Consider the following 22,758-nt stretch of genomic DNA (forward strand, 5'->3'; position numbering starts at 1 on the left):
TCTGAGGCCTCTAGTACACTTCCTATCAATAGCTGATCAATGCCTTGTAGCAGAGAGCCTGGCAGACCTGTACGGGCTCTGATGTGTTATACACAATGGATGATTCCTATTTCTGATCACTCATTGTAATTGAATAAGCAATGAAGTTGATTCAGAATCCTCCTGAAGAAGTTCAGCAGTTTCTATGCATAAGACCAGTCTTTTTTCATATTGAGAATCAGTGACTATATTAAGAGATTCTTGAAAACCTATTAGCACTATAAAGATTGCACTGAATCCTGATTTTTGAACTGATATTTTCTGACTTACACTCTGCCTTTCCTGGCTTATTTGCATCAGTATAAAATGTAGGGGCTCCGGACCACAGTCTCAGCTAGATCCACTTCACCTCATTGACAAAGTCTCATTTATCCCTTTAGTATCAATTCAGAAACCTATATAGATTTTTAGTTTCTGACTCTGTTTGTGTGCTAAAAGCATCCTTTCTAAGATAGTCTTCCCTCTGCATTAGAGTTCCTGTAGGGAGTGAGTAGAATGCAGTATAACTAAGGTGTGGGCCATCCTTGGTTCAGTATAATCTAGATGTGTCCTGTAATTTCCTTTCTAGCAGAGCTAACTCCTTTTCAGCCTCAGCTGATAATTTTCCCAGAGTATTTACATCTTTATCTTGTAAGGTTTAAGATCAATTGCTTAGCTCTAGAATAGCCAAAGCAATTACAGGCCACAGCTAGTTAATACTTCTTAGTAGTTTGTGGAAATCATCAAGAGTTCTTAATTGGTCTCTCCTGATATGTACCTTTTGTGGTCTAACTTTTTGTAGACTTATTTTATATCCTTGATAATTAATAGAATCTTCTCTTTGTATTGTCTCAGGGGCAATTTATAATCCCCTAAAAGGTAAGTTTTTTTTTTTTTTTTGTTTTTGTTTTTTGCTTTTTTAGTTCATCAGTCTTTCCAAGGTATCTGTATTTAAATCAGCCAATAAGTTATCTTCCATATAATGGTAAATTACTGATTGAGAAAAATTGTTTACAAATTACCTACAATGGCTGTTGTACATAATATTGGCACTAGGTAGGACTGTTTCACATTCCCTGTGGTAGAACTTTGCAATGGTATTTCTTTATTGGACAACTTTTTTTTTTTTTACAAGATTTTTGTTTTTTAAGTTTTATTTATTATATGTGAGCACCCTGTAGCTGTCTTCAGACACACCAGAAGAGGGCATCACATCCCAATACAGATGGTTGTGAGCCACCATGTGGTTGCTGCGATTTGAACTCAGGACCTCTAGAAGAGCAGTCAGTGTTCATCTCTCCAGCACTTGGACAACTTCTAGTAAAAGAGAAAGCAAACCTTTCCCTTGTAGAGGAATTATTAAAAAGCAATCTTTTAGATTAATCACTATGATTGGCAATTCCTTAGGCAACAAGGAAGGCAGTGGGATTCCAGGCTGGCTGTAGAGAACCCATTGGCTGAATAGTCCTGTTAATTGCTCGGGCCCTGTACATTTCAGCCATCTGGTACTTTTGTTTATCTCGGATTGAAGTTGGATGTCTACCTTTTGAAGTGGCCAATCTGGAGGCTGAGATTTTGGAGGGATAATGGTGATGTCTGCTCCGTGTCAACTGTTCCTTCCATTTCAGTATTAGCACCAAGTGTAAAATGAATTTATAATCCTAGCTAACCCATATAAAAGACACATACATAATCTAGGTATTTCACTTATAAGCTATAAGCCTAGATTGGGCAGGATAGGAGCTATTCTAACAGATTCCCAGCTATAATGTCCCTGCTCTTGCCACCTGCTCATGGTTCATCTCCTCTCATGGCGGCCTCCTCCACTTCCATCTTCTTTCTTTTCTCTCTCCCTGCAGCCCCACTGTATCCTCAAGCCCCCACTCCTTCTCCCATCACTGCCCAATCACAAGCTCTAGCCTTTTATTGACCAGTTAAATTGGGGAGCAAGGTTTACACTGCAGCATCATGTAGTGTATGTGAGGATCTGCTTGTCAGGGGCAGCCATATCTCGAGGGCCAGTTCTTAGCATTAGAATATAAGCAGCATCAGACCAACCCAGTACAGGTGTGCAATGACCTAGCTCCATGCCAGACAGAAGGTTAAGTGACAGCAGCAGCCACAGCTTCTTCCCTTTGAGTCAGCACTGGAGCCAAGTCTGCAGCTTCCTTCCCTCTGTGTCTGTGTTTTGTGTTTCTGGGTGACATGTACAGAAGCCTCAGGTTTCTGTCTAGCACATTGTTAGCAGTGAATCTGAGCTTTGCTATTTCAATCTCCTGTTTCTTTCTCCATGACCCTGAAACTCCCAACCTAACCTTCCAAAGCTAACGAAGAAGCCACAGGACATTTCAATCATATGGGGACACTTGGAGATGCTTGTGATTTTCTTTTGTTTTGTTTTAGAACCCTGAGCACACATCTCTCAGATAAAAATTTAGAAATCAAAAGAAGAAATTGTAGATGTTAGGTTCAGTTCTTCCTCCTTACCCCATGCTCCCAGAAATAAGACTCAGATTCAAAATATATTTACAAACACCTTAGCCATATAGTTAGGCTCTTCTACTAGATCATAACTAAGATATCCCATTTATTTTAACCTACATTCTGCCATGTAGCTGGTTACCTGTGCTCATGTACCATGCGTCTATCTCTTCAGATCTTCCCCTGGTAGATCTTTCCACATCTGACTCTTTCCCAGAATCCTTTCTGCCTCCTGGCTGTCCCACCTTCCATTTCCTGCCCAACCCATAGACATAGGCTTTTTAATTGACAGGCAGTACACCCATACAGTGCACAAGATATTCTCTCTATAAGAATTTCATGAGGTCTAATTCTAATGCCCTTCATACCTTTGCACCAGTTAAAACTTTGTTCCTAGTAGCATGCTCTTTTCCCCACTCCCCAACTTTAACAACTTTAATTTTTAACAGAACATAATAAATAAAACAAAACCACCACAACAAAGTTGAACAAGGCAATCCAACAGTGGGGATAGAGCCCCATGAGAAGTCACAAGGATTAGAGATGTGTTCATTCACACACCCAGAGTCCCATAAAAGTCTAAACTGACAGCCATGATGTATACACAGAGCACCTGGTGCTACCAGCATACTCTTACCTTGGGTGAACTAAAATGAGGGCTCTCATCCCAAAAAGGGTACTGTTAGGTGTGGGCTTAAATGCTGGCAAGTTCTCCCTTCTGAATATAGACAAAGCAATGAGAAATTAAAATGAGAAAGTTACATGAAGAGACATTATTGATCATTACCTAGCACCAAGCGTGGACAGTGACTGTTCTGCATTGATAATGCATTTATTTGTGGTTGTTTTCAGCTAAGGCTTGTAATAAGAATGAGCTTGCAATCCACGTATTTTTCTTTGCACAGCAGGGGCCAAGTTCAACATGTATGTCATCAGCTACAGAATGCCTGGAGTCTTCAGAGAAAAGATTCCCATCTCTTTTTCTTTTAAATAAACAGAATTGCTGTGCCTTCACTTTTAAACTGCTTCCCTGAATTATGGCATGCATGGTTCATATGTAACTGGGGTCACATGGAGTGTGTGAAGTGAGTGCTGGGGCTGGCGGTAGACTTCATTTCAGTTGCCTTTGTTTTCTTTTGTAGCTTTTCACCTCTGGGTCCTACATCTGGATTGTAGCCATGAGTGGACTTGTAAGTGTCATTTTTTTTTAAACCTCCTTCCCCCATCCCTTCTCTTTCTCTCTTTCTCTCCTTTTTTTCTTTTTCTTTTTTTTTTTTTTTTTTTTTTTTTCTTTTTGGGAAGGAAGTATTATAGAATGTGGGTAATACACATCTGTCTTCTTCCTTTACCCAGGTCAGACGTAGCTCCATGTTCCTTCCCTCGTGACTAAGATAGCACAGCTACAGGGAAAATCACAGTCAAGACAGAGGAGGCCTGCTTGTCTCAGTTCCCAGGGTGACTTTGATGAAGGTGTTCAGATGAGGTTTCTGTCGGTGTTGGTTCTAAAGGGCATTAGTAGATCTAATTCATACTAAGAGGAAAAGGACAGAGTGAGGAAGTCGGGCCTGCTGAGCAGGGGAGCTGCTCTGCTGCGTGATCTGTGGAAGACACGCGGCTGGGGAGGAAGAGATGAGGTCAGGTGTCCAGAGAGGAGAAAGGGAGCGTGCTGAAGGTCCAGCGTTCTAGTCTGCAGAGGGGATTCCCTTCTCTCCTATGTCCACAGCTCATTACAGTTTACATGACATTTAGAAAGAAACTAATGCAGCCAAGTTGGATGCTTCATGACTTGAATGTGAACCATAACTGTATGAAAATTTATGTGTAACTAGTGTTATGAGTAAATAGTTTTAACCTTCTTTTTGAAAAAAATCTAAGAAAATTACAGAATAGATGTATAGGACTATGCAAAACATCAAAGGGGAACTTAGAAGTAATTATGCCACACTGCAGACCCTGTCACCAGCATGGCACCAGTCACTTTTGTTTTTTGAGAGAATGATTAGGACCCTGAGCCGCCTTAAGTTGTCCTGAGCAATCCTAAAGACATTACAGATAGAAATTCATTCATTTCCCTCCCTGACATGCTCCCAGCTCACTTACTCCAGACTTTGATTCTGTGGGTCAAAAATCAGACTGTCTCCTCCTTATTTTATTGTTTACCTGATCCCATAGTGAAGCTCAGAGCTGGAGACAGCTGGATCTTCTTACCCTCCACCCACCTCCTCTCCCTCCCCTCCTCTCTTTTCTTTCTCTCTCTCTCTCCCTTCTGTTCCCCTCCTCTCTCTCATTTCTTCTCACCTCTCTTTCCCCTCCTCCCTTCCTTCTCTTCTCCTCCCCTGCCCTCTTCTCCCCTCCCCTGCCTTCCTCTCCCTTCCCTTCACCCTTGAGACTGGGTTTTATTCTGACCCCTGGTTCTCCCCAAGCTGCCATCTGATGTTCTTGAGACCTGATGGCTTGTCGGTGAGCTCTGCACTAAGGCAGCACATCCCAGGCCTACTCCACCTGCAGTGCTGATGTTCTGAAGCATGCAGGAACATGAGAACCACCTTCTTTGCACTTTTTTAATCAAGCAAGGTTGTTTTTCTTTAATAACACATTGTGATGCATTTGTATAAAATGTCCCATTTACCTTCACTATTCCGTTGTTAGGCTTCTGGTGGTAAATTAAGTGCTTGCTGTTACCTCAAAGTTTTACCGTGTGACAACCAAGACTCTAGAGTTGGAGGTTATATCTTTCAACTGTTGGTTTTTCTGGACTAACAGTTTGTTTGTTCTGAAGTCACAGACCTTTCCAATCCAGATTTTATCAAAGGGTACCAAAGAACTTCTAATATAAAAAAAATCCCCCAGAGGAATATAAAAGCCTACACTGTGTTTTAAATAGAATTTTAAAATGTCTGGGCATTTTAAGGAGTCCACTACCATTAACATTCATGAACCAGTTGAATTTTCTTTTACAATAATTATCTCAAAAAAAAAAAAAAAAATATATATATATATATATATATATATATATATATATGAGATAAATCTTCATATTGACCTCCTTTTATTTTTACAGCTCATAGATAATACCTTGTTTATTTCCAGTGACTGACCATGAACTATGTATGGTAGAGCTCATATCTAGCATTTGCAACCCCCCACCCCCACACCAATTAGTTAATTAAAATGAAATGATTGGTATCAGCGCTGACTGACGCTAGTTTTCTTCATGCTGTGCCATGCATGTTGATGCTTGCTTCCAACTGCCTGTGTTCTTCCTGGCTTTATCAAGAAAACCCACACTCTTATGATATCTGCCATATATAATATGGTGGTCATGCATGGTTACTTATTTATAAGCAGAACGTGGTGGTGTACACCTATAGTCCCAGCACTCAAGAAATAGAGGCAAGAAGATTGTGAGTGCAAAGTGAGTCTAGGCAACAAAGTAAGGTTCTGTCTCCAGCCAACAAAACAAAGCACTTCGTGTGTGAGTGCCTGGCTTGGCCACTGTGAGGACCCTGTCAAAGTCACAAAGCCACTGTCCAGATGCTTCTTGCTCAGCAGGACTTCCCTTCTCCGCTAACTTCCTTTTTCTCTTTCCTTTTGGTTTTAATGCTAACTAAAACACTTCAAAGGTCAAAATTCATGCTGCCAGGAAGAAATGTGTACACAGTGTTCACTGTTGGGAATTTATGTTACAAAGCCTATTGGAGGAGTCACCACAGTAGGTTGGTGGCTAAAGGTACTTGCTGCCAAACACAATGATCTGAAGACACACACCATGGAAAGAAAGGGAGAACAGACTCTTACAGGTTGGTCAGACAGACAGACATACATATAGACACACACATAATAAAAGTTATTAACTGTAGTTGTGTGTGTGTGTGTGTTTTCAAACGTTTACCATTGGAAGCTATTATGTATCAAAAACACCTTGTTTAGGAAATAATTTTATTTAACTCTGGCAGTTAGTATTTGTTTTGTTTTATTTGGGGACAAGTGAGCGGGGCTGGGAATGTAGCTCGGTGACAGGTGCTTGCCTGACGTGCATTTGATCCTGGCTTTAGTCTCAGTACCAGGAAGGAAAATGTGTGTAAGACAGCAGTCTTCTCAGCCTGTAGGTCACAACCCTGTTGGGGGTCACACATCAGATATCCTGCATATCAGATAATCATATTACGGTTCATAACAGTAGTGATGAAATGGTTTTATGGTCAAGGTCGTACTGAAGGGTTGCAGCATTAGGAAGGTTGAGAACTGCTGATGTAAAACCTCAGTTCTTTGTTATTTTCGGTCTTAGCACCAGAAGCTACTTGTACTTTCCTGGAAAGCTGCTAACTTTGGCTAGAGTTTAGTTTATTATAAACTGATTTTTTTTTCAGTTTTAACAGTTTTTATCTCCTTTGTGTTGTTCCTTCTTGCATGAGTATCCATGTTTCTGAACACATAGTCCTAGACTATCCAGTGATTAAAAGGACAAGCTAACACCAGGATGCTGTCTTACCACCTAAGTGCTGCCCTCTGTCTTGGGCTGGTGATGGACATGAATGTGATGCTTAAAGTTGTTACATGTGTACACGCTTACTTGTCAGGGTGCACATGTATGTGGAGGCCCAAGCTTTTACTGGATGTCTTTCTAGACTGCTCTTATCACAAATGGAGACAGTCTCTCAGTCGCATCTACGTCTTGCCAGTTTGGCTACTCTGGCCTGCTAGCTTGCTCTGCGGATCCTTTCCACCATTGTGTGCTGGTGTTACAGGAAGGCCCCTGTGCCTACTGAGTGCTTATTTGATGGCTGCTGGGGATGCAGACTGCAGTCCTCTACTGCATAGCAAGCACATTGCCTACCTCTGAGCCGTCGCTCCGGCTCCGTGTGCTTGGACATTTTAGTAAACTCCTGGCTGTACATCTTCTGAATTACTTTGATTTACTTCTGAATTACTTTGAAAGTTTGAGGCCATTGTGTATATTCATAATTCTCCCATTCTCATTACACATTAATATTTTATTCCCCTAAAGCAAATGTTGCTTACGCATCAGACTTGAAGTTCTTGTGGTTCTGCTGAGAGGTTTGTGGCCATCTCTATCCCAGCACTTCTGCATTTCCTGCAGTTTCATGAATCACAGCCATGAGTCATCTGCAGCGGGATGGACTGTGGCTCTCAAAAGCCTGCTCCGACTCAGCCGTAGTTCACATCTTAATCATTAGCTCTTTTCCAAAGTATTTAAGAGCAAATTACCCGGCGCCTCTGCTCTCAGTGTGTGCGTGTGCAACAGCACACTCCTCACTGTGCCTGTCACTTGCCACCTACAACACAGCAGACTTTATCTTGCAATCAAGCAGTCTTAGTCTGAGAAAGAATCTGTCTCACCCACTGTAGGTAGAAATGTACATGGAAGCCAGATTGTATCGAACCTTGAACGTGGTTTGAGTTTGGGTTGTTTTCTGTGGACAGTTAAGGCTTGTGAAAGCTTTTCAAACAAACACTTCAGATGGTACAAGATTGTAGCTCTCAGCGGGTCTACTTGACTTGAGAAGAGGAGCCACCTCAAAGGAGTCAGGTGTCTCCTTTGCAGACTCTGATTTGCCTCTGTCTCTTCTTCACATGATTTACCTTTGATGACCAAAACCAGTAATAAAGCACTGTCTTAGAACTGTGGTGTGGACGTGCAAGTGAATTCTGGGACTCTGGCCCACGTCCTGGGCGGTGATAAGTAGTGCTGTGTGGGTCTCCTGCGTGGGTGTGACTTCCTCTGCTCTTCAAACTTCCTTTTATTCCTGTGTATTCTTTTCTTCAGATACCTTCGGTAGACTGACTGAACAGGTGCAGGGTGGCAGGGCCAATAACACATGTTGCTCAAGGCCTTCAGTTAAACTTTGGGAATTTAGGAGTTAGACTCCCATGCTCAGCAGTTAACTAGACACAAAGTGAGAGGCTCCAAGAGAAATCAAGGCTGACTAGCTGTGAGGATACTTAGCCTTCAGAAGCCTACATGGAGAATCAGGACCTCCAGGCTCTGAGAAAACCCCACACTTAGAGGGGGTCCCACAGGGAGGTGGGTCTCACAGGGAGGCAGGGGTGTGTGGCCATGTGATGCTACTGCTTTCATCTTCTTAGGGATTTTTGGTTTTATTGTTTTCTTTGTTTGTTTGTTTGTTTTTGAGACAGGATCTTACTGTGTTTCCCAGACTAGCCTAAAGCACATGTTGTAATCCAAGCTAACCCTTGAACATGCTCTCTTTCATCAAACCATGCAGATCTTGTCTGCTAGACCTGGGATCTGAGAACCTGAAAGAAAGTGACATGAAAACAGTGATCTTTTCTAACTTAGTCACATGACAGATAATGCAGATCTACAAACTCATTCCTTGAGGTGATCAATCTCTCACTGGCTTCATTTTCTGCACTCCTCCCTCCCATGCTCCAGCACTAGAGCACACCTGGTTGGTAAGAGGAGTCAGGATATATTGTGGATGAAGGAGTGAGCCTCGGAGCTTTTGTGCTGCAGCCCAGATGCAGGGACGTGTGTTCCTGGGCTTGTTGTGTCATGTAGATACACTCCCCTTCTCCTGAGAAAGCAGCCTCTTTCCATTGTCCTTGTTGGACAGTTGGGTTCCTGGATGTAGGACTGTGGTTCACAGGGACCCTGGTGAGTCTCTTACTAGTCTCTGTTGGCTGGTGAAAGGGCTCAGCACCTGGGTCAAGACCAGAGGGCAGCTGAGGTTAACTCTAACCAGGAATGCTGGTGTTTCCCAGCCAGGAAATTAGATTCTTGATTTCCCCTTCAGCCTTACTTTTTTGACTCCCTTCCTAAAGGGGTTGATGGTATGAAAAACCTGTAAGTGTGCAGTTTATATTCATGTTTTTAGTGGCCTTAAAGGAAGCAACTTCCTGTTTTCTGTTCTTGGGCTTGAAGAGATACTTTCCACTGTTGCCATATGGGGGCTTCCACCTATAACATAGAGCCATACCCTGGGTTCTTGGCTTAGATATCCCACAGATGTGGGCCCAAGTAGTCTTTAGTCATTTGGTCCCATGTCCTGTTTTCTAAACAGGGCTCCTGACCTCGTAGCTGAGTGGTTCATCCTACACCTAGCTGCCCCTGAGGAGTGGGGTGTGTGCCCCTTTTCACTTTATCTAGTCATCTAAGCAGTGATCTGTGCTGCAGGTTCTCACTCTAATGTTTGGACTTCCTGCTCAGAAGACCTCATTTACCCTGGGTTAGTCCTGGCCTATAGCAATGCAGATCTTAGCATATGCCCTTAATTCTAAGATTGTGTGTGTGCATGTTCTGGTACACACGTGTAAGCACAATTACATGCAGAGGCCAGATGAAGGTGTCAACCCTTGGAACGGGATTGCCAGGTTTGAGCAGCCCAGTATGAGTGCTGGGAGTTGAACTCAGATCCTCTTACCCTGAGCCACCTTTATTCTGTCCTTTCTTCCCTCCTTCTTCCTTACTTCTCTCCCTCCCTCCATCTCCTATCTTTGCTGGAGATGACATCTAGGGCTTTGTGAATGTCAACGGTGCTCCAGAACCTAACTTTTTCCTCTGCTCGTACTTTAATTAAAAAAAAAAAAAAAAAAAATCTAACAAAACTTGGCTTTCAAGAAAAAACTGTCTCAGGCTGAGGCTGTCACTCAGTTGACAGACTGCCGGGCATGCATGAAGCACATGGTAGCACACATCTATGGTGCTAGCACTTAGGAGACAGAGGCAGGAGGATCAGAACTTCCAGGTCATTCTATAGTGAGTTCAAGGCCAGCTTGGCCTAGTGAGCCCCTGACTCCAAAAAACTAGTTGTATTAATGACTAAGCAGATTTGGGTAACAACAAATGTTAATGTAGTTATTGGTATCACATCTTTTCATGGATTAGGCTGATCATCAAAAATAAAAAACTGAACTGCTCAGCTTGGCAGATTCTAATACATTGTGAGCTGAAACATTTCCAGTCTGTTGTTTGATAACGCAGGTCATACAGAAGATCCAGAGACAAGTGAACTGTCCTTTCCCATGTGCACCTGCCCATATGCCCATCATCTGTAGGATGGCTTTGCCAGCTCACCAGACAAGGATGATGTCATAAAGCTTGAAATCCTTTTAACCCAGTTTCATTTTCCCACCACAATGCCTCAAAAAAATGTAAACCTCGAATAGCCCAGAGGATTTCTTTTCCAGCAAACACCGTGTTAAGACTTTATTTTTTATTTTGAAGGGCTAGAGGATTGCTGGGTCAGTGGTTAAGAGTAACTGTTGGTCTTGCAGAGGCCCTGGGTTTGATTCCTTAGTTTCCAGTACTCACATGGGTGGTTGACAACCATCCAGAACTCAAGTCACATGAAATATGCTACCCTCTTCTGACCTCTGCATGGAATAGACACACACATGAGGCACAGACATATATGCAGCAAGATATACATGTAAATTGTGTTCATGTGTGCGTGTATGCATGTATGTGTCCCTTACACTGCTTTTGGTTTTCCCTCTTAGGCTCCTGTTTTAACTAGATTTATTCCTAATGTTTTATTACTAGCATGTGCTAATAGTGTGTCAAATTTTTATTCAGGTTACCTGTTTTAAGAATTTATCTTTAGTGCACTTCAGTGCACAGTATTTTCAAGTTTTCACCATTTATTTATTGTGTGGGATACCGGTGGGTGTTGGGTGTGCTCAAGTCGGGGTTCCTTCCTTCCACAAGTGAGTTCAGACCTACATTCAGGTTATCAGTCTTGGGGAAAGCACCTTTGCCCACAATATATTTTAGGTTTGTGTTATTTATATTATGTCTTGATCCCCCTAAAGAGCTCTCAGCTACTGTCCTTTTAACTGTAACCCCACTGTCCCCACACTCTCTTTCCTCCTCCTCTGGTTCTGTGATGTTTGCTGTTGCTGACTGCTCCCCTCAGGATTCTCCCTAAGGCTCCCCTGGCACCAGATTCCTTCACGAGCCTCCCTGTGCTACCTGCTCTCTCAGCCTAAACCGTACACACTGACCAGTGGCTCCTATGGACTCCCCCAGCTGTTCCCTTTGGACCCCACACTGCTGGTGTTCCACCCACTCACCGTGCCCATCCCTCCGTAGTACCTTCAGTTCTCTAAGGTTGGAATGTTTCGTCTTCAGTCTTCACTGACACCCCATAATCCAGAGACAGGGTCCTACTGACTAGAGTGGGTCCTCATCTGAGTCACTGTGACGTCCTTCACAGAGTGTCTAACGGTCGCATGGCCTCAGTTCACTGTCTTTCCTGTGCATGAAGTGCTAATCTTGCTGTGTGTGCAGCTTTTTCCCTTTGTCCTCCACTGGGTTCTCAGAGCAGGTCCGTGAGATTCTCATGCCTGACTCACTTAAGCTCAGCGTGGTAGTGTGCATGTACTCCCAATACGCAGCAGGCGGAGGCAGGAAGATCGAAAGCTCCAAGGCAGCCTGGGCTACATATAACATGACTCTATCTCAATAAAACAGCAAGAACAAACAAATATTATGGTATACTTTTCTGGTACCACTAAAAAGGTCATTAAAGTCTTTGTCTAGTGTGAAAACTCTGAAAAGTTAGAGTCAAAGGTTTTTTTAAAGGTATTTAAAAGAATGTGCATTGTCGTTTTTTAGCCAGAAAGTGGTATTGAGAAGAAATATTGATGTTTTCTTTTTTCCATATAAATGGCTTTAAAGCTAAAAATTAGATTTGTTTGTAAAAAGAGAGTTATTTTTACAGAAGTATTAATTGCTAACTAATAGTAATCATAACTAAACATCTAGGAAAATGTCCGTACTTGAGCACCGCATGAGTAAAGCTAGGGTTTAAGGTTGTTCTTGTCATGGCCATGTGACAGTGTGAGACTGTGTGGATAAGCAATCCTATTGTGGATCTGACCTTTTTTTAATTTTAGGGGTGTGTGTATAAGCTAGAAATCAGCTTGGTGTCCTCCTCAGGGTCATCCACCCGGTTCCTTCAGACGGCTCACACTTGCATCTGGACCCGGCTGTCTCAGCCCCCAGCACTGGGATTGCAAGTACATGCAGCCATGCAGCCATGCCTGGCTTTTACCTGGGTGCTGGGTTGTTGAACTCAGATTCACAGCAGGCCCAGAAAGCATCGGAGTGCCAAGCTAGCTCCCAGCCGCTAGATTTCTTTTAACATCAAGACATTGCTCCTTAAATACTGTTCTTGTATTTGGAGTGTAAAACGGTCAGGATTTTCCTAACTGAATTAACATTTGTTTTACCAAGTAGGTTAAGTTCGTGTTGGATAGTTTGTACTGTTTGATATCTGCCACTTGGTAGGACTAAGGATATGCTCAAACTAGGAGAATGCTTCTGAGATGATTGATTCTGTTAATACTCCATCTCAGTCTTGCTTACACTTGAACAATCAGTTGGATGTTTCCTTGCAGATTTCCGGCATGTGCTACGACCGCAAAGTGCTCCAGGTCCACCAGGTGCTCTGCATCCCTGACAGGATGGCCCAGTTCTTCTCCTGGGCCCTTGAGCCCATCTTCTCATCTGCAGAGCCCACCAGTGAGGCCAGGGTCGGGATGGGAGCCACCGTGGACATCCAGAGGCAGCAGAGGATGGAGCAGCTAGACCGGCAGCTGATGCTCTCTCAGTTTGCGCAAGTGAGGCGGCAAAGGCGGCAACAGGTAAGCAGCGTGACTGGCGGTGTGCAGTGTGCACTTCCTTCACAGAGACTCCTGTGAGTCACACACATCTGTCCTGTATTTGCTGGAGAGTGAGAGTCCAGGTGTCAGCGTTTCTCAGAGTCTGGGTTTCTGTTGTTCTGTTTTTAAGGTAACAAAATAAATTACAGCCGAACAGCTGGTCAGTTTGGACATTCTTATCCTTAGCATTATTTCTGAGAGAAACACCAACCTAGTTATCGAGATAGAATACTTATCAGTGTTTGTAATCTTGTCAAAGCCACAATGTCTTCCTGTTTAAAGTACTAGTCCTTTGCCATGGATGAGGAACAGGTGAAAAGCTTTTATGATTTTCCTTGGTGAATACGAAGATCGGAAAACTTGAAGGGAACAAGTGATTGCATCTTGTTGATGCTGTATTTTCAAAGATGAGCACTTAGTAACCAGAAGCCATTGCACAGTTACCTACAAATTCTGACATGACCTTGTCTTCCAAGGGAGACAAGGAAAGGGGAGGTTGCTCTCCGCTCAGCTAAACTTTCTGGTCTGTTCCTCCTCACACACCATGACCAGCACATCGGACTCCTCGCTTCCTGCTTCTGCCTTTATGTTGTGGGGTGGTGAGAGATGCAGGAGTCTCCTGCCTTCCCCAGGTAAAACAGGTGGGGCTTTGGGACTCACTATGGCCTGGAGAATTAAAGTCCAGTCTACCGTCCTTGGAATGTGGGTGCAGAGTTTATCTCTGGGGAGTAAGCAGTAGAAGACAGAGGCCTAAGTTGATCCTTGTAGCTCTGGAGCACATGACACAGATAGATGCCCATGGCATGCTCCAGTGCCGCTGGCATGTGCTCATGGAGAGCTCAGAGATGGGGTGGAGGTGGCTTACACACTCACTTGTAAGCGTGAGAACCAAGAGTGAGGAGCAGCGTGGGAAGGAGTCAAACTGCAGTCAGGACTGAAGGGAAGCCTGTGGCTGACAGGAGGCAGTCGGTCCTACAAGCCTCTTGGAGGAGACTGAGAGGGTGGGTGTGGTGGTAGAGAGCCCAGCAGAGCCTGTCTGCTCATACTCCTCTTGCCCTCTCTGTAGCCTCCTCCCCTCCTAGGTATGCGACACGGCCATCTGAGATGAGAGTCTTCAGAGAGGAGAGAATGCCTCTGTAGGTTCTCTCAAAAACCCATTTGGGTGAGTGGGTTTCTAGTCTCTGTGACTTGCCTTGGGAAAATAAATTCTAGTTTCTGTGACTTGCTCCAGGATGAGATGGTAGGAAGAGGCTAGAGAGGCCTTGCTTTTGAGGCTTCCAGGGTATTTCAGTTCAAACTCCCCCCATGCCAGACTTTGGGGTATTTTGTTCGGAGCCCTAATCCTCCTTTCTGCCCACGGGAGGATCTCCCTTGTGACTTCCAGGATTCTCCCTGCACAGAGCCAGAGAAGAGCTACGAGCACTTTGAGTAGCCCACCCAGGAAGCAGATTTGGCCACTGCCATCTGTTATCATAGACTCATAGCTTGTAGCTGCTATGAACTAGAAGAGGCTTCGGGGCTTCGGCAGTCAGCTGGCATGGTGGCCGGCGTATCTGCTTTTGCAGCTTACTTGTGCCCTCTGGATCTTCTTGTGTTGACCCCAAATGTGCCATTTGAATCTGGCAGTGGGTTTCTGCTGGGCCTGCAGGGCCTGTAAACTGAGGACTCTCCACTGCACACACTGAACTTACTTTGGCTCTTAGGCACTTTCTGGTATAACATAGGTTTTTGTGGGAATGTAATACCCTGCAGTTGAAATATTCCCTGCCTGGTTTCCCAGGAGCCACCATGTTCTCTTATGGCTTCTAATGCCATACAGTGTCTTTGTCCACCACAAGTACAGCATACATTGTTCTCCAGTAAGTAAAACACCAAACCTTTGTCCTTCTTAAGCATGCATTTCCAGTGGCACTGGGAAGGTACTGGCTGTGGTTCTATCCACTGCGCCAAATATCCCCACTCGTACACACGGGCCTTCCCTTCACAGTTCAGAGCAGGAAGCAGCCTTGAACACTCAGTGGCACTTGTCTGGAGAGCAGGGAGCAACTGTTGTACCCTTAAGCTTTCTGGGTTTGTTTTCCTAAACTTCCTTGCCAGAGCTGAACTTCCTGGTTTGACCCTTTGTCTATGCATGGCAAATCAGTACACAGTGATCCTCTGCCAGTTAAACCACCATGGAAGAGAGTCCCCTGTATGTGCGTATGTCTTGAGAACTTTGTATAATAGGTATGTTCATGTGGGGGAAGGGTTGATTTTCATTGAGTTTTCAACACATTTGTTCTTTTTTTTTTTTTTTTTTTTTAACACATTTGTTCTTAATGTTTATCACATGCTGAGTCTTGAGTCTAGGGCCGCCATTGAGTGTGGAGCTGCAGAAGGACCGGCCAGCAGACCTCAGTGGAGAGCTGGGCCTGCTGCAATTGCAGCATTGAGAGTTTCATGTATTACTAGCAAGAATAGCATGTGCTGTGCCAGTCATTTGCCCTGGCACCAGCCTAAGTTCAATTTTGTATGTAGAGCCTGTCAGACTGGAGTTCTTCCCTCGGGCTACTCAGGTGGCCATTGATCTCGAGCCCCTGGATCCCAATTTTTATCTATAGGAGGACCTCCCCTCTCCGGCTCCAGATGAACCCTATGTTCTTGTGCCCTGGGATTTCTGCTCTGCTTGCTTCTCCATCATCAAACCAAAGATGCTTCAGCAGATGTTTCGTTGTCCTCCCAGTCTCCCGTCTCCAGGAGCGCAGCAGTTCATTCTTCCCACCCAGCCACACCTTGCTCCCTGCTCTAGTGAAGTGACAGGGTCTCCTTTATATAAGTTGGTTGTTCCTGCTTCCTGTGTCTCCATCATCTGGGTCCATACCCATGGCCTCATCTGCCTGCTCTTACCCCAGCCTCTGCCTTGCTCCATCAGCGATGTCTTTTCTCTACCTGAAGCCTCTCAGCAGCTCCTTCCCCTTGGCTGTGAAGGCAGTTCTGCAGGCCTGCCTCCTTCTGACTACCTCTCTCTCCTGAGTTTATCACCATCTTTACTGAACCGTTCAGTTCAGCAGAGCTACACATTACCACCACAGCCTCCCAGAGAAACTGGCATTTGTTTGTTTTTTAATCCTGACTTTAATTTGCTCTGTAGTTTTCCTGGAAACAAAGTGTCTCTGGGAAGCCTTTTAAGTCCCCCACTGGAGTCTCTTTGCCTAGAACCTTAGCCCAGCTCTCACTAGGGACTGGCTTAACCTATCCCTGCCATTGTTTTGGGGTGCAGAGAGGAGATTACTTACCAGCTTCTCCAAAACAGGAATAATAGTGGCACTGATAGGAACTTGACAAATACTTGGGGAACAACTGAGCAGATATGTAGAGTAAACATTGACGGGGTTACTTCGAATTCTGATACCAACTGGACATAGCTGAGCAAGAGCTGGAAAGACACGTAGATGTCCTGCAAGGTCACGCTGAAAACAAGTCACAACAGATACTGTGTTTAGGCTGACAAGGACCATAAAAAGAAACTGAAGCAGCTAGGAAGAAGGCAGAAAGTTCGGGAACAGGATATGCTCTTTCAGGAATAACAGATGCTCATCAGGAGCAGTTGCACCTCCTCCTGTCATGGGGCTATTGGCAAAGGAGCTTCAATAAATGGCGGCCCTTTTGGCGGGATGCTGAGAAAGTGTACATTAGCTGGGAGGCTCTTACATACTTGTAGCCTGGAGAGCAGTGACCCATGTGATGCCTCTTTGGACTTCACTCATCTGGGGACCACTTTCTGGACAGAGTCAGTATACGAGGAACCTGGATACTCTTGAAGTAGTTATGACACAGAAACTCTTGGGTGCTTGACTCAGGCTAGTTAGTTGAAAACTGGCTTTACTACTTCCTGTATCTTTCTGTGGCATGTGCCTGTCATCTGTACATTGTCAGGGCAGCACTGAGGGGAGCAGGTCAGACACGTGACTGCTCCCCAGCCTCTTGTCTTGTGCTTCATGTCTCTGCAGACACAGTTGCTGGTCCCAGTGGGTCACAGTCACTTTTCTGTTGGGTCCGGCTTGTCACTACTAGGGCCACTGTCTGACATTTCATAGGCTCGTGGGTTTGGGGGGCGGGGTTAGTTGGTTGGTTTGATTGTTGTTTTGGATTTTTGAGACCAGAGTATCACTATGTATGTAGTTCTGGCTGTTCTGGAACTCACTGTGTAGGGCAGGCTGGCCACAGACTCACAGAGATCCAGCTACCTCTGCCTCTCCAGGGCTTAGTCTTAGTCTTGTACCACCACTCCCAGCCATGTGTTTTTGTTTTTAGTCTGCACTAGTTCAGGAGCATGAGCTCCTGAAAGGCAGGACTGAACTGTGAGAGCTGTACTCATTGGTGCTGTGCTCTTTGCAACCTTGCCTGTGTGTGTGTGTGTGTAGAAAGCTGCCTGAGTTCCTTCCAGAAGTGGCAGCTGCTGAAGAAGGTAAAGCAGTGTCAGGTGTTGCTGCTACACATGTGCAGCTCTGGGGCATGGACGCCCTGCACAGTGCAGTGTGTGTGGGGCATAGACGCCCTGCACAGTGCAGTGTGTGTGGGGCATGGACGCCCTGCACAGTGCAGTGTGTGTGGGGCATGGACGCCCTGCACAGTGCAGTGTGTGTGGAGGGGTCTAGAAGAGGTCATCAGGTGGGGTTGGAGAGCCCAGGAAGAAAGGACTCAAGTCCCCAAATGGCTGTGGGACAGCAGGGGATAGCATTTGATTAAGAACTGAGAGTGCTGTAAGGAGGTGACAATGACAGATGAGGCATGGCCACCCACACTTGTAATCCAGACATAGGACAGTCACAAGTCATAGGCTGTGGAGTGGCCTTGGCTCCTACAGGCTTACAGATCGAGAACCTGTTTGAAACAAAAACAAAAAGAAAAGGAAAACACACACACACAAAACAACCCACCTGGAGGTCAGTGCACTACTGAGGTGACTGGCTCCTGCCTGCTGATCATTTCCTTCATAGACTCCCAGCCAGGGGAACCAGCTTTGTGATGAGAGACCAGACTTTGTGTTAACCCCTAACGTTTCCATGGACAGAAAGGCTGAAGGGTGGGCTAAGTATCCGTGGCCATGGATTTAATCAGTTGCCTTTATACCATTTCCTCCCTGAGAACCCACAAGGACAAGAGTCACATAGTGTCTATATAACTGATCACATGAAGGCTCCTAGAGGCTGGGGCTCATAGAGAGCCTCCGCCTCCCACTGCTGAGCTCTTCTGCCTGGTGGGTCATCTGTATCGTGCATAATCAACGGGGAAACGTAAGTGTGTGCTGAGTTCCCTGAGGGGCGTGTGGTTTCCTGGCAGCCAGTTGGAAGTACAGGTAAAGCAGGGCAGGATTTGGTTAGAGTCATTTCCGGTGGGAGCAGCCCTGTGTAACTGATGGATTTGTGTTTGGTTTTGTTGTTTTTCCAGACACTGTTTCTCTATGAGATCCTGGCATTCTCTCTGTAGATCAGGCTGGCCTCAAACTAAAAGATCTACCTACCTCTGCCTCCTGAGTGTTGAGATTAAAGGCATGCACCACCACTGCTCTGGCTGATCTGTGAATGATGTTTGAATTAAGTTTCGAGACTTTGAGCAGTGGCTTTAGACTTTGAGAGAATGGCTTTAGGTGTGAGGAAGCCCCCCCAGCCCCCCCCCCCCCCAGTGCATCTGCCATTAAAAGTGTTGTGTTGGCTGCAGTGTGAACGTTTTAAGGCCAAAACAGTTCTAGTTTTTTTTTATAGTAACACCCACATGCTCACAGTATGAAGCATAATCACAAAAGGAAATTTGCTTTTAGGGAGACAGCTCTGGGTTGCAGGGTGATCTACACACAGCCTGATGGTTGCCATGGGAATAAAAAGACAGGATAAGAGCTGGGTCTCAGAAGAGCCCTGGAGCTTTGCTGTCATCATGGTGTGGGCATATATCTGTTGCCTCTTAGAAAGTCAGGACAGAGTCCCGACTTGGGAGCTAGCCTGTTAGTCACTACACCTAAGAACTTCAACTTCTAGAACAAAGCTCACCACAATCTGACTTGTTGACCACACCACCTGTCTTCTGTACAGTCCAGAGGTTTTTTTTTTTTTTTAATTAATCTTACTATTATGTTCTTACATAATAGCCTCAGTTTTTCCACTCACTTCTCAGAGCCTTAAATACTTATTACATGGCCTTTACCATTTAAAATGTGTGATGCCTGCTCTAGAGGCACGTAGCTAGCACCTTTCAGCTCAACGTTTTATAGAAGCCTGAATTCTGTGCTTTGTTCACTCACTTGTATGAACCTTTTTTTTTTTTTTTTTTTTTGTTCACTGTTGGACGAGCACATGCACTTGAGAATAAAGCTTACCCTCAGCTGCTCTGTCTTCGGATCAGGATTAAGGTGAAGCCTGCCGTGACCTCACAGTGTGTGGTTTAAAGCTGCTGGGAGACTTGTCAGTACAACAGTGGAGTTGTTGGTGTCAGTGTGCACCATGCTCCGTGTATTGACCTCCTGGTACTTCCTGGTTACCTGCCACCTGTTTTGGTAATAAGTAGTTTTGATCCAAACAAAGACAGATGTTGATGCTGCCACAAGTGTATAACTATCGTTCACACATGCAGGTCAGTGATTTCCTCAGTAAAGGGTTGAACTGCACTGTATTCGTTCCCTCACCCACCCTTAGTAAAATTTTGTGGCTGTGAAAATTGTTTCTCTCCTCACCTCCCCTCAGCAAGTGTTGTCAGGTACCATCCACCCTGCAGTGACTCACACCTGCCTTGCATAGTGTAACTGTTCTTTCCGTTCCCCACTTGAAGTATATACTAATTCTTAGTTACAGAATTGTGCATCATTACCACAGTAATTTAGAATATTGTTGGCATCCAAATAGAAACTTTATATCCAGAGCAGTGGATACATATAAAGAGAAAACAGAAGAAGGTAGTTGTGAGGAGGAAGGAAGCCAGAGGGGGTGGCAGAGGATGAGGAAGGGGCAAATAAGAACCAAGTATATATGTAGTGTTGTATGTAGATGAAGAAATGCATATGAAACCCATTCCTTTGTATGCCAACTTTAAAAGTTAATTTAAATGTTTTTTAAAAGAAGTTTGGTTTCTATTAACAAACACTCCTGAGCCTTCCCGTCTTCCCAGCCCACTCTGTCTCTGGAAATTTGCCTCATGGGAAGGTCCAGTTGAGTAGAGCCTGCAGCGGCCATTGTTGGACTGGCGTGCCCTCATGCTTTCAGCGTTTCCCATGTATTGCAACACATGCATGAGTTCCCCATGATGAGGCCACCGAGTACAGCTGTATGCTGGCAGGTGCCATCTCTGTTCTTTCTGCCACTTGGCTACTTGATTAACAGAAGCTTCTGTCAGCTCTTGGCCTCTCTGGCACAGTTATTCTCATTGGCATCTGTTCTACACAACACACAGAGCTGTCAACCAGGCAGTGTGTCACCTCCTGACCTTGATGTGGCAGGAGAAGAAGGCAGTCACAGTAAAGTGTCAGGATCAGGCAGAGGTGACAGTGATTCCTTTACCTGTGTGGACATCTCAAGGAGACCCTGGCACCTGACAGGAACAGTTCCACCCAGGTCCCAGCTCAGGTGCTGCCAAGCGGGACGGCGTGCACGCATTTAGCTGCACTTTCCCTATGTTCTTTTACTTTTTGATGTGATTTGATTCGAGAACAATTCTTATCAAATTGCTGTGCTTCTTTGTCAACAAGGTCCAACCAGCTAGAGCTGGTTCCTTTATGACTCTTCTCCCATGAGCATGTGAGTGTGGAGTGTCAGATGTGGGTCGATAAAAATCTGCAGTGAAATGAAAACGAGGTGCAGGTCTCTGTTTTCAAGAGAAGCCGAAGCTAAAAGCTGCTGATGTGGAGCCGCGCCTCCGGCAGAAGCGGCTGGCACCTGGTGGCTTGCCGGTGTTCTTACTGACCTTTTGATGAAATTCAGCCTAGAATGATAGGATCAATCAAAATCTAACACTTTTCCAAGCCTGACTCATTAAGTGACATTCGTGAAAATCATTTCTATTTTCCATTCTGTTTTGGTGTCTTCGTGAGAAAGAAGAGCTCTGTAGAGTCTCATGTCTTTAAGAAGACAGGTAAATGATGACACTTCTCTTTGAAGGTGTAAAAGTGACAAGCAACTCAACTCCCCTTCTAGTTACATTTAGACCATAAGTGAGTTTGTAGGGGACACAAAGCAGCAGTTACTCTCTGTAGACTAGAGAGAGACCATCCCTTCTCTTCCCACCAAAACCCATCTCCATTGGTTTCAGAGACAGAACATGCTTTTACAACCTCAGTTGAAAGCCTAGGATTTCATGGAACCTCGGCCACACTCAGCATTCAGAACCCTCCCAGTGTGCAGAGGGTATCAGATAGCCAGAAGCCCGGAATTTCCAGAGCGGTGAGCCATGACCCCTCTTCAGAGATTATAAAATGGGTTTTCCAACCAAGTTATGCTGCAGTCTTCCTGGTGACGTGATACGCTACACATGCACACATCGCATGCACATATCACTGTTTCCAAATTGTGTGCCAATGCTTGCCGCTTCAACTCTTCACTGAAATGAGAGGGTACTTGCTTCTCCATGTTCCTTCTTTGAGTGGACACCACCCATTGCTCTGACTCTAGTAGGCTAATCACTGAGGAGCTTGTGTTAACTTGCAGACCCTCCTGGGTTCAGTAGTGCTGGTAAAGGAGCATGAGAGTGGGAGACACAGGAGACATGTCCATTGTGTGCCTAGGAGCCCTGTCCACAGCCATTCTGGAATGTGAGGCTCCTGCTCTAACAGAAAGGGCTCTTTCAGAAAGAAAACTGCTCAGCTTCTAAGATGCTCAATGATATCTAATGAAGAAGCACCCAGTCAGCTTAAGAACCATTTAGTTTGCCATCATCCACATGTGGAAACAAACACCACCCCTCCTTCCCGCCCCAGGTTTTGTTCTGCATGGAATCAGCGCCTTGACTCTGTCCTATAGAGCCTGGCCAGAGAGGGAGAGGAAGGAGGACCTTGATGGGTGAAGCTGATAGGGACATGAAAGCTGACTTGGGCCAGCCCAGCAGAGGGGAAAGCCCCCAGGAAATGTGGGAGCACAATTCAAGGAATCAGACCATTTGAGTAAACTTCCATCTGTCTGCTTAAGGGGGTGCTAAGTAAGGAAAGTTCTGGGAAGAGGTAAGAAATGGTTTAGGATAGGATTATTTTGGACCTCTAAAACAGGACAGATGTTTCAGACATTGTGATGGAGGTTTTCCGTTGTGGTAGTGTTACTGTGGGAGGCTTGAGTGCAGGGCCGCCCACACTGTGTGCAGATTAGAGTGGAGAAAGTGTGAATAGTAACTGTGTCATCAAGAAGCCACCAGCATAATCTAGAGTGGGACAACAAAGCCGTAAGTAGTGGCAGGCCCACAAGGAAGAGTAGATCATCCCTGAGAGTTTTGGGGGTTTGAGATAAAGCAGAGAACTGAGTCCATTAGAGCCCTCTGGATTGCAGGAGAGGTTGGCTGTCAGTGGGTTGGGAAGCTGAAACTGGTTAGGTGCTACCAGGTTCGGGGATGAGAGCCGAGTACTGAAGGCAGGAAAATGGACACATCTTGGGGAGGAGA

The 22,758-nt window shown here is 45.0% G+C and overlaps 1 protein-coding gene across 4 annotated transcripts in view; it reads left to right on the forward strand.

Moving 5' to 3' along the window:
- The window catches only part of UBAC2 (UBA domain containing 2), a 141,366-nt gene that overhangs the window by 98,685 nt on the left and 19,923 nt on the right, over positions 1–22,758 (forward strand). For 3 of the 4 annotated variants that reach the window (XM_080916926.1, XM_080916929.1, XM_080916927.1), the window contains 2 exons: positions 3,642–3,689; positions 12,886–13,131. In XM_080916926.1, coding sequence (XP_080773052.1) covers positions 3,642–3,689; positions 12,886–13,131 — 294 coding nt within the window. The remainder of the gene's footprint in view (positions 1–3,641; positions 3,690–12,885; positions 13,132–22,758) is intronic. The other variant, XM_080916928.1, reaches the window with a different exon arrangement.

Source organism: Micromys minutus, assembly GCF_963924665.1.
Source record: "Micromys minutus genome assembly, chromosome: 5".
Taxonomy (NCBI): Eukaryota; Metazoa; Chordata; class Mammalia; order Rodentia; family Muridae; genus Micromys; species Micromys minutus.